Source organism: Chanos chanos, chromosome 3, assembly GCF_902362185.1.
Source record: "Chanos chanos chromosome 3, fChaCha1.1, whole genome shotgun sequence".
In the NCBI taxonomy this organism is placed as follows: Eukaryota; Metazoa; Chordata; class Actinopteri; order Gonorynchiformes; family Chanidae; genus Chanos; species Chanos chanos.
In genome coordinates, this window is record NC_044497.1 from 53,726,965 (window position 1) to 53,739,699 (window position 12,735).

Below are 12,735 nucleotides of genomic sequence, written 5' to 3' on the forward strand. Positions count from 1 at the left end.
GAGCACAACAATTTCACGACGCTGTGGTTCGCAGTGTTTGGCTCTCTGCATGCAGGGAGGCAAGAAACAAATCAGCTAACGTTGGCTAGCTTGCAAGGTTGCTGTATATTGCTACCGCAAATTTAAGGTAAATGTAACCTAACTATATGTTATACCTAGTTACTAACAATAGATTTAACACTGTCGACCTCTGCAACTAACAAAATCTGTGTGCTTGGTTGTCGCAAAGTTATAAGTTAGCCATGTCAGTCTAACATCAGTACCGCTAACTACAGTGCAGCGAGTCCTGTTACTATGTAAAGACATTTGTTCGCGGTAGGGTAGTTGTCACCATTCTATGTACTGAGTATCGATAACCTAAGGTAGGCAAACTACCTTAGCTATGTGACTTTAGCCATGATAAACCATAATAGAGAGTCACCCGTCGTCTGTTGACTCTGAAGCGTTCCATAATACGTGACACAGAACATACAGTCCTGCAATGGGACCGTGCTAATAGTTTCATCCATTAGATTCACATACATGACTTAATTAGCGAGATAGCTCGTTAGCTAACCAACTAGCCATTAAAATTTGTTTAGACAGTCGTGTCCTAGCAACAACCAACAGCTTGTCCATCATTACTGCTAACCAGTTACCAAGCTGTCTACCGACTGCTAGAAAACGCATGTAAAACCATGATATGTCACACAGTGGAGTAGAAATAGAGATACTTACCTGGATTAGTTGTTCCTTCAGGATTTTTTTAACAGACTGTCAATGACTGATTTGTATAACGTTCCCCATTAGCAAATAATGAACAAGTTAGGGAGACCTGAAATTTCAGTTGCACGTCCAATGTGATGTTAAGGTCTCCGACTCAGTGGTGTCTGCTAACTAGCAAACGCGAGCAGATAGAAAGACATTTGAGTTGCATGTGGTGATTTCCGCTGCGCATACAACGCTTTCATTTCACCGGAGCGACTTCTGCTCGCGAAAGTGTGGACAAAATAAGGACCACGTTCAAAATAGACTGTACAATCCGCTATAATATAGTTTGCTCGCAGGTCCTCCAGAATGGGAAATGCTCTACGCCAGAGCAGTCCTAAATGAACCCATATTACTAGCCTTTCTCGGCAAGATTAGTAAGTTAACCACTTAGAATATGTCAGTTTTCTGACATTGTAGAGCAGCAGACCGGCTCAATATGTTAATTAAGCAGTGCTTAAATGTATCCCTGAAAGGTCTCCTTTCTAAGAAGGATAAGTTGACCGAGGTAATATATCGTCTATCGGCTATGTAATGGTGTCCTCTACTGCCTGTCTTGACGGAAATGTCGAATACTGCTTTAACAACGAGATGGGACAAGAAGCATGACCACTTTGTTGACTTCTTCCCTTGCCCACCCCAGTTTATGATTCATACACTTTTCACGATGTTGCCAGTTCGCCAGCTTCTGCTTTTTCGCCACTTTAGTGACAAACAGACGCTGTCCGGTGGTTGTGCTCTGTAATAACACCCCAGCTACATTTGCATGCTAGGGTAGTGTTTCGCTATTATCATGTTTCCTTTGCAGCGCAATCCTATCTCGGATTTACAACAAAAAGTGAATAATTCTAATAACTCATACAGTTATCTGTCACTACCATCCTTTTACAAACACACGGCTGATTTAAATACAATTGATAAGATAGAGAAGAACAGGATGTTGCGCCATTCTGTGATATATCTAATTGATCGTCTTCGAACAGATGCGTAAAAATATCAGTACAACAATGTTCAGAATGCAATATTTATTGAAAAGAGATCCTTGATACAACAGTATCGAGCTTTTAGTGCGCCAGAAGTAACATAGGATGAATTGCCAATATCTCTGAATGAAAAAAATAAAAATAAAAAAACCTGAAAAGAGCTGCAAATGGGAAAATCAATAAAAGGAGACTTTTCTAAATCCATGCATGGGTGGGTTTCTTCCTATGCCACGTCTCTGTTTCAAATTTTACAGGCATTATTTTTTGTTATTATTATTTTAAGTATATGTGAAAAATCTGTTCACAAATTGACAATCCATAACAGTGTAGGACATGCCTTGGAATGTTAAAAGGAAAGCGTGTAGGGAATATGGTCTTCGGCAAGCCACCTTTGTACATCTTCAAGATTTTAAAATATTTTTAATACAATATTTTGGTGGCTTTTGCCACACATGGAAAGCACATGAAGAATTGGAAACACAAGTTATATGAATGAAACAGAATAGTTATTTAACAGCTCTGCTGAACTAAATTCTGCCATTCATTTAAATCAGGATTAGTTTAAAAAAACAAAACAAAAAAAACAGATAATGCACCTGAATGAATAAAAGCATACAATTTTCATTTTCCACGACTTTAAAAAAGTAAACATCTTTAAAAATCTTCATATTATCAAAATATACTTCAAAATTGTTACATCTCCCCATTTAAGAAAGCATACAAAAATATTCTACCGTAAAAAAGTAGAAATTTTCACGGAACATATACACATTAGATTATGTACAGCAGTAATTACATGGAAGAAAAAATGTGTACCTTCGACTGACACAACAATGCAGTATCACTTCAATGACGTTAGGAGCGAGGAGAGAGTCGCTGGCTACAGGTTGGCAGAGGATCGAAGAATGTTGAATCGTTTCAGAGTCATGCGAATAGATCCCAATTCTCGATTAACTTTCTCCAAACGATTTTCTAAGGTCACCTGTGATACAAACAAAACACCAAACACACAAACCTCAGCATCTGAACCTGAATGAGTCTGAACAAATAAAACAGAACTTAAAGACCAAAAAGCACATTATTTATTATTTATCTATATACCATACATACATACATACATACATACATGTATATATACACACACACACACACACACATATATATATATATGTATGCTCTAACACAGTTTTTTATATGAACATCGACTGTTTCAGCTGTACCTCATCTAACCTCGTCTGCAAGGTTACCCTCGACCCCGCCCCCGGAATCCGACTTAGAGCTGCCTCAATCTGTTGAAGAGAATTAAATAAATACGTGAAGCAGAAGCCATTTTGCACCACTCAGCAAATTAATGAACCCGTGTTAGTGAGGAAAGCGGATCCTGAAAATGCACAGCTTTAACATCACAACCTCTTAGCTTGAATAGGAAGAAGCCAAAGTCCTCTAAAAATAGAAATCACTGTTTAGCACAGGATTGCAAAAAAGGCTTTAAAAACTTTCCAAGATAACGTTTAATCCTAAGGAGAGTGAGCGGGAGAAAGACAGGAGGTTTTGCACTCTCGCATTCACCTGTTGTTTCTCTTGCGTGAGTTCGTCAAAGAGCCGTTCAGCGTCCGCCAGCGAGTGAACCTGAGTCTGATACGAGGATGGCACCTCATCAGCGGGGTCCTGAAACTGCGATGGACCCCCCGTGGCTTCCTGCTCCTCCCAGGCCGACCTCCCACCATGCTCCTCTGATTCACCACTCTCAACAGATTCACCGGATCCATTCCTGCACTGGGGCACAGCTGTCAGAAAGACAAACGCCCAGTAAGCATGATGTTAGGTTCTACTGTATGCGCATAGAAAAGAAAAGAAAAGAAAAGAAAAGACTACCTTCTTGCCTGTCTGGGGGCATATACTGCAACCTCTTCCTTGGGCTTGGATAAGATGAATGGAGGTCTTTTTGGTCAAAATGCACATCAAACCTTGAAAATGAAAAGCCCAGAATACAGAAAATACCAGTTTAAGAGCTGAAAGGACTAAAAAAAAAAAGAAGAAAATGACAGACATTAAATCATATTTCGTCATTACAAATGGTCAGTAAAGTTAGTTACATTCGGGTCTTCAGAGCAGTGTCTACTAAAACATCACAGCTCTGGAATCTTGTTGATTTTTAGACATTTTCAGACACAAAACTGGTTGCTCTCCCTCTAGTGAAGAGAAATAAAGGTCTGTGTTGCTGGTTGGAAAGTTCCGGGTCCGTGAGAGAACTGTTACCTGTTTCGCAGGTGCTCTGGGGAAGGGAGCGGGTGACCCAGCGCGGTGGAGAAGTTTTCGGAGGGGCAACGTTTAGGACTGGACTTGGCCGACAGGGGCGTTAACAAAGTTTCCCTTTTCGCTGAGAAGAAATAACAGCTCGTATTAAAACACACCGATCATCATATTTTCTTTTATATTGTATTACACAGTAGTTAAACAACGTCTGTGTGTTATAACTCAGAGAACCTGAAGCTCTGATTAGAGCCATTTCCTTTACACTTCAATCCCTCCCTGCACTGGAAACACATGACACTTAATCCAAAAGTCTTTATTCTCTCTCGATATATCCCAGACTAAACTTAATATGGTCTTAATCTGTAAAACAAGCCTCAGGAGAGGGCCACTGACTGGGCGTGGACAGGGGGCCCGTCCTCTGTGCCCTGGGGGGTAAAGATGAGGAGCGGCTGCCCTCTGGAGACAGGCTCCTCTGTGTCCTCAGCAGACCAGCAGTCCTCTCTGGTACTGGTTCCCTCACACAGCTCTCCACGAAACCCACCGTGGGTCTCCGTCTCCCCAGCCCTGCCACGTACACACAGACACACACGCCAGCATGTTTATATGCGCATAAACACAAACATGCATACACGAACCATGCAGGTGACCCCACTGAAGACAATGAAAATACAGTTATTCTGGAGGGGGAAGCAGCTGATACTACGTCTAGATTATGACGCATTTTTCAGTCTATTTTTTGGGGGTTTTTTTGGCCATCTCTATAACTGTGTGTCGTGAAAACTATCGCGCGCGCGTGAATTCCAGAAAAAACCAAGGAGCAGGAGCGATATAAAGCGTGCGTCAGCAGACGCGAGGGCCGGGGGTGTGACATACGTAAAGAATTCCAGTTGTTTTTGGAAAGAGCTCGTCCCTCTGTGGCTTTGGTCTCCTCCATCTGAATCAGCGCCTTCATCACGGGCGTCAGGGCCACATCCCTTTTCACCGGCTCCTTAACCGCGGGAGGATCCGGAACATTCTCGCTCTCGGGAGAAGAAAAGAGCCTGGGGAAAGGGGCAAGCTCTTTTAAATGACGGTACGTGACGCTGGAAGCAACGCACAGCATCAAAGGGTAAAAAGGTCTTAAAAATAAATAGGTAATTAAAAATGTTTTTTGTGTTTTGAAGGTTACGTCACTGTTCAGAGACGCTGCCTGATGCCCTAGTTCAGCGGCCTTTGACATCTGGGCTGCGACAACACAGATTGTTCACAAAACCTCCTCCCAGGTGTCTCAGCGCCGAATTTGAAATGCTCACTCCAGCTACGTTACCCCGGTGGTAAACACACAGGGCACATATATGAGAAAACGCTAAATGTACGGTAAATAAACGAAGATACCCTCTGACGCTGAGGCCTGCTCTATCAGAGGGCTGTCCTGAAGTCACGTCAGCCCAGGGACCGGAACTCTTCTTAATGCTGCTTTCCAAATCACGCTGCCTTTTACCAGGTGAGAGAAGCAGGTCAGGATGATGAAACAGTCTAGAAAGATAAAAGATATTCAATCCGGGGTCAAGTGTCCACGCAGACATTATCAAAGACCACTTTCGGTAACTTTCGAGAGCCTTTCGAAAAAGAGGGCATAATCAAAAAAATCTGGAAAAAAACCCCAGTTGGAAACAGTCGAAATATTAAAAAAAAAAAACAAAAAAACAGTAATCTGTAGTGATATTTACTTCAACAGAGAGAGACACTTTTAAGCTGTTAAGTGCTTGATACCGACAGCGACAGGTCAGGGAGAGTTGAAAGCTGAACCGCATGCATACACGGTTTCACTCTCTTACCCTGCTCCGGACGGCTGGGCATGGGCGTGGGCCGCCTGCCGAGTCTTGGCCAGGTTCTCGTGTTCCAGCTGCTTGACCTGGGCTTCCAGTTTGGAAATGACCCTGACAGACAGTTTAGGGACATATTTAGAGATGATCTGCGTGGTTCATGCTGTGAAAATCCTAGAGTCACTCGTCAGTGAAAATGCATTCGTGGATGCTACAGAAAGATACTTTTTAAAAATCGAATCATTTGTGACTTCACCACCTGAAAACTACAGTCATCAGATTTTTGTCCATTTCTTACATCTGAACATTGGAGAAATGTGATAAAGAAAAATACTATGTTTTCTTATAAGGCAAAGGAAATGGTCTTGATATGTCTGCCCCAAGGAATAGTTTGTGTTTTGATGTGTTATTTAATTCTGGAAGTTTCCATTGCCAGCAGAAAAAAACCTGATTTACCTTTTTAGCTCTGATATCTGTTCATTGGCATCAAAGAGCTTGTCCTCAGCTGCCACCAAATTGTCCTGTTAAAGAATGACATTTCCTTTAGCACAGGAAAAACCCTCACACAGTCGTTCCTGGTTTGGTTTCTCTCATTTATTTCTAGATAGGCCAGAAAGAAAGGAAGAAAGAAAGAAAGAAAGAAAGAAAGCCATACCTTCATGCCCTCATACTCTTTTCTCAAAGAGTCATACTCCAGTAGGAGCTGGAAAGGTAAAACAGAAAAACATACTCATCACTGGTCATCAAATCAAGACCACATATCTTTACTTATATATGTGTCAGGTTCCCCACTCAAAAAGAACGAAAAACTGTCCTGACCGGAGAAAAAGGGTAATAGATATATGAGATTGTTTACAGCTCACTGGATCTACAGTATATTACCATGTATTTGGCTATCTCCGACGTGAGCATGACACATTTGCTTATGACAACACTGACAGTGTCGTTCTGTGATAACCCCGTATGACTGGGCAGTAACTCACGTCCTGTAGCATCCTGTTTTCCGTCTTCATGCGAGCTTCTTTCTCATCCGCCTCTCTACAGGCCTTCTGCACCGTCTCCTCCAGCTGACGGAGTCGCGCCTTCATCTTGGACGCTGCGCCATCCTTCTCTCTGCTGCTCCGTTTGCTCTCCTCCAACCTCTGCTGCAGGGCCTCCACCGCCCCGCTCGCCGCGCTGTAGCGCTCCGGCCATTCCGCCTGGAGTCACGCGCAGACAAACACACACACACACACACACACACACGAACGCACGCGCGTGCACATCCACACAAACACACGCACACAATCACGTGTGTGAGCACAAACACGCACGCGCACAAACACGCACAAACACACACACACGAACACACACACAGACACACACACGAACGCACACGCGTGCACATCCACACAAACACACGCACACAATCACGTGTGTGAGCACAAACACGCACGCGCACGCACACGCACACGCACAAACACACACACACACACACACACACACACACACACACACACAGGTGTAAGCATGACACAAAGCAGCCAAAAGACACGTAAATGTAGAAGTCAGAGATACAGGAGTTAGAGTGTGACTCATACCAGCTGTCTCTCCAGGAGGCGGTTCTTGTTTTCCAGTTCCTGGATGCGGTTCCCTGCTTCAGTCAAAGCTCTTTCAAGGTGCTCGCACCTGGCAGTGGAAACCAGCATTGTGGCAGTCAGTCCACAGAAAGGCCCATAATGAGATTTCATACCGGCTTTGTTATCAGGACGGCTCTACCTTTCCTGAAGCACGCGGTTGCCCTTCTCCATGTCCAAAGGCAAATCGACCAAATCCAGCTTCTCCTTCAGGGCGCTAATCTCCGCTTCATAGTACGCTCGCAGATCAGCGATGTGTCGAGAATGCTTCTCTCTCAGGTTTTGCCTCAACCTGGAGGAGAGATAAGGGAGACAACCAAGCAGTCAACATGGCAGTTATAAGACTTTACAAACAGCGTCACACCAGCACAACACATATCAAAATCAGTGCTGTATAAACTGCCTCAAGAAAATCTACAGGAAAAAAAAAAAGTCCATAGACATCTCTGAGGTTCATAGTTGACTTTGTCTGTGGACGAACTTCCTGAAAACGAGCCCTTGTTTTGGGCAGGCCTGTGCCAAATGAGTGCACAGAGTATTTCAATGACTCAGTTAAACTAAGACACTAAAGTTCTAAGGGGACCGAGCGTGTTGGGGCCTATACCAAACCAAACCGAGTCAAATGACTGTTCTGCAGAATCATTATCAAAAAACTGCCATTTCTCCTGTTAATTAAGAGGGAACGGTCAGAATGAGAGGTATTACGGCAGATGGAAGCCATTCAAACGTTTCATTTGACCAGGGTCTGATTCTGAGCGAGGCAAACACGCATCATTTGACTTCTTTTAAAAATGTTCTCAGCCTTGACATCTTCACGTTCAATGTTCACGTTTCATTTGACAACAGAGGATGATAAATACGAACTCAAACAGCCAGTCGGTTTCTTTGTTTCCCTTACAGTGAAAGAACCACCGGGTCTTCCAGCGAAGTGGTCCTCTCCAGGCGCCCGCTGCCTGATCCCGGGCCGACCCGCTGCTGTTCCCGTGGGTCTCGTCCGGCTGTCAGTCGGGTCTGCTGGGTCAGAGTGGCGGTGTGGCTGCCGTCGTCCTCGCTGTTGGCCCGCTGGGCGCCGCGGCCGGCGGGTGAGGTAGAGGCGGCGGCGGGCGGGGCGGTCCTGTCGGGGACCTGCTGGGCGGAGAGGCTGCTGGAGTTGGAGGTGCAGTCGGTGTCCGTGTGGCTGCGGAGAGCCATGGAGTCGGGGCTGACCGGAGCTCCACCGCTGGGGAACGCCTGGGGCTGGGAGAGGAGGGACGGGCTGCTGAAACGGGACGGAGAGGTGAAGCCGGACGTGCGGTCCGAATGTCGGACGTGAACGGTGGGGTCCAGGGTGAAAACCTGAGAGAGGGAGGAGAGGATGAAAAATAATGCATCGGTTAGATGGTATCTATGAACCTGAAGTCATTTTTTCAAATATATTCTCTCGTGGTCAGAACACTACAACGCCCATGGCTGCGGGCTGCATTGTCCAGCTGTGTAAATGATCCAAATACGAACAAATGTCAAATACTGAACAATTTTCTGTTGATAGGGAGACGATGAATGTCTCTCGTCTGTGGTTCAGCAGTGTAAGGGTTCCCCTGTGATGCTCTCACCTGTGGGGAGGATGCATTGGAAACCAGGTCCCAGTCCTGGCCTTCTCTCTGCTTGCTCTGGTAAATCTCTTTCAGAGACACAGAGACTCTGGGCTCCTCTTGTAATGTCTGAGGTCAACAGAAAGAAAAGTTAACGTTTAAGAAAAAGAGGGGGGAAATTAAAAAAAGAAAAATGTAGTGAATAACATGAGACAGCTTTGCTTTAATACTTGCCTGGCTCATTGTAGCATCTTGTAGCAAGAGGAAAGCGCCACTGTCAAAGCTGTCAGGTAGGGGGCGATAGAGTTCACTCTCATCCAGCTTCCAGTATGTCAGACCTTAACAACAAATATGAACTAATGCCTTTGAACAGTTGGCCAGAACCACGAGCATACACAATGAAAGGCATTGAGTTGACAGATGAGAATTGATCAGACATGTTTCCAAAAAGGAAAAACATTACCAGGACTCTCTCCCTGTGCACCACAACCCTGCACTAGATTTATTAAATTAGCTTTAATGGCAAAAACATGTACAGGTTTTTTTCATTTAAATGTAGTTTTACATACAATTTAGTTGTACTTATGGTTAAATACTGTGAAAAAGACTAATGTCACACTTCTCATGACTGTTACAAAATGAACAGTTACAAAATAATAGTAAAACATAAAGTGGTTTTATACTCATCTTTTCTGAAAAAAAAAAAAAAAAAAACATGTACAGAATTGAACGGCATGATGAGTTAAACTGTGCTTTACGAGACAAAAACAGATGAAGCAGACGTCTGACAACGGAGCTCGATAGTTTTATAGAGGATTTTACCTGAGGCCTCAGACACTGTGCTGTCAGTTCTCTTTAGGGGAACAGGATTCACAGAGGCTGCAGTGCATGCATGCTAAAACACACACACACACACACACACACACACACACACACACACAGACGTCACATGAGGATAACTTTACAGTACTTAACAGCTGATCTCTGCAAACACAACATTTAAATATCCATGGAATTATTCTCCATATAATTTCCATATGTGTCCACACAAAGCTCCAGTCACTGTGGCCAACATAAAGGAAAGACAGAAAAGAAAAAAAAAAAAGAGCAAGCTTTCAACGTGTTATTTCAAACAGAAAACTGTATTACAGAATTACATCATTTTCTCATGTTTACTAGTAAATCAGTACATTAATTCCTGTTGTTTTTTTGCACAGCTTTCTTGTTGAAGGTCAAATACAAACATCACAAAGAAATATTGTCAAAGGAGGTCATCTTACATCATCGTGGTTGTGCGTTTGCTCCTTTGGAGTGCTCCACGCCCGGGCCTGTTCTCTCTCTGCCACCTGTGGAGGCGACTCCCGCGCCAGCTTGCTTTTCCTCTGCCTGCGTCTCTGTCTCTGAGCCCAGGACGTGAGCGGCTGACCGGGGTGAGACGCCGTCTGAGCTGCGTCTCTGACTGCGCCGCTCCCGCTCCGCTGCCTCTCCCGCCCCGTCAGGCTGGTGTCTTGTAAGGGCGAACGCGCCAGGCTGTGATCCTGCTGGTTTGGGGACCACATAACCTCATCTCTCCCCTCCGTGGGCCTGTCTGGAGCTCCGGGCGCCCCGGGCTCCAGGCCCTGCTCCCACGTGGTTAGGGTGGCGTATCCGCTGCTTAGAAGCACCGTGGCCGGGTAGTCCTCTGAGCTCTCCCCGGGTTAGCGGAGCCCCGCGGCGGAGACTGCGAACCGGGGGGTCGTGGTGTAGACTGGGCAACATTGCTGCCGCTCTTTAGGTCCTCCGGGGGCCTGGTGTCCTTAACTGCGTGTGGGGACGGGTCCTGGGTGTGCGACTGTGTCCCACTTTGTCGGTTCTGTAGCTGCACAAGAGCTTTAATCTCATCTTGTATGAGCTGGAAAATAAAAGAGGAAATAGCAGGGGAAAAAAAAGTACTGAATTCATTCTCTTTTAATCAAATCTCTTCTACTCAAAAAAGGCTTGAAAGGGTCAGTAGAAAAGCAGCTGGATGTTTTTGCATGCCAAAGTCAAGGGTGTTTGCTCACGAATAAAAAAAAAAATACATGGTTCTTAAATAAACATTAGGAAATACACAAGACAGCTCCCATAAAATCATTCAGGTACCGACATGAACATCAGACAACTCTGTGCAAAGACACAGTAGGACAATATGCAAGACAGTCACTTACACACACACACACACACACAGTTCTCATTCTTTCTTGCCTTAGATGCTGACCTGTATTTGGCACTGGTACTGCTCCTGCTGGGCAAGAATTTGCTCTTGGTATTGCTTTTCCACCAACTGAAAGAGATGCAACCACCTGCCCTGTTAGAAACAAATATATATTTATATACATTAATACTGACACTTGATTTTTAGACTTCATTAGACTTTTTTTTTTTTTTTAAATAATTTCATGATTGAAGCATGTTATTAGTTTTAAGGATGATCTGCGACAGAAGCATAGCGGTAGGGGAACAGGTTTAGGTGAACTTTGACCGTGGGGTAGGAACGGCACAACCTCAGAGAAACAGCCGGGTGTGTTCACCTCCCTCACGTTTGATTGGAAATCTGATATCAGAGAAAGAATAAGGCGCCTAACAGTGAGAAGAGGAGATGACACTCCTCATTAATCCTGTGTGATATACGGGTGTTCGGTTTTAATTTCAGCAGCAAACTGAGCGTCATTCCGATGGAATCTGTTGCCGGAAATTAAAACCAGGCCGGGATCGTCAAAGATGTGAAAGGTCGCCGAGGGATGTGACCTTTTCGGCAATGATGCTGGCCAAGAATCAGAATCACATCAGTAGTTGAGTGAGAGGATCAGCTGGACTGCAGTGTGCCTGCAATGTCTGTTCTCTCAGTGTGGCCAACGCTGTTGTCAGCTGGAGTCAGATGGGAGTCCACAGGGAGGACTCAGACAACAACGCCGACCCAGAAACCACGGCTGACGGCTGCTACCCCTGGCGCTAAGGTAGGTAACCGCACCGTTCCAGCTCCAGCTTACCTCGCAGTTCTTCCAGATCTCCGGGTCTGTCTCTCCGCTGCTCTGGATCTCCTGTACCAGGGCTCTGAGGGTCTCCAAAGAGCTGGGATTTATGAAGGGCAAACTTCTCCCTGAGCTAAACTCCTCCTCGGTGCGAAGACACAGATTCCTACACCATGTGGATAAGGCTGTTAACCTCAAAGGCTCAAAATACAGACCAAAAACCAGACTGATTATGTATTTATAATTACAGACCTTATCTTGTGTGAAATATTACATGCTGGTGATGTGGGAGGTCGGTTCATCACAGGTCCCTCCGGAGTCTGAAGGAAGCCCTCTAAAGCCTGCACAGTGGGGGCAGAGGGGAGCTCCTCCTCGGGAACAACCAAGCCTGACACTGTGTCCTCAGAGGAGACCATGGAGGCCTCGCTCCCCTTCCCCCCATTGGCACTGGTATGGTCGTGGCTCAGGGCCACAGAGCTGGACACATCCTCAGAGATGCTGTCATCTGTGGACATGCTTAAGTGGCCTTAAAACAAGGATGTATGTGAGATCTGCAAAACAAGAAATTACGGCTCATGGCAAACTGTAGAACGTCTTTCAATAGAGAGAGGTATACAGTGAAGCAACCACGGAGATCACACAGAACCTTGGAAACGTCAGTCTAAACAAAAGATCCGCAGCTCCAGTCAAACTAATTCAAGTAACTGCGCGACGCATAACTAAATCTGCGGTTTGTAATTACAGTTTAACAATGGGTAGTCCATCCG

The 12,735-nt window shown here is 45.0% G+C and overlaps 1 protein-coding gene across 1 annotated transcript; it reads right to left on the bottom strand.

Annotated features, from left to right (window-relative positions):
* Positions 1 to 2,545: 2,545 nt before the first annotated feature.
* Positions 2,546 to 12,483, bottom strand: mphosph9 (M-phase phosphoprotein 9). The gene is given in 23 exon segments (XM_030769147.1): positions 2,546 to 2,712; positions 2,951 to 3,019; positions 3,300 to 3,517; positions 3,606 to 3,697; positions 3,990 to 4,110; positions 4,380 to 4,550; positions 4,860 to 5,043; positions 5,408 to 5,501; positions 5,804 to 5,905; positions 6,248 to 6,312; positions 6,447 to 6,494; positions 6,775 to 6,990; positions 7,372 to 7,459; positions 7,550 to 7,699; positions 8,306 to 8,742; positions 9,000 to 9,107; positions 9,213 to 9,316; positions 9,801 to 9,873; positions 10,259 to 10,671; positions 10,674 to 10,869; positions 11,215 to 11,304; positions 11,987 to 12,134; positions 12,221 to 12,483. Coding segments are annotated over 23 exon segments (3,552 nt in total). The 3' UTR covers positions 2,546 to 2,610.
* Positions 12,484 to 12,735: the final 252 nt, after the last annotated feature.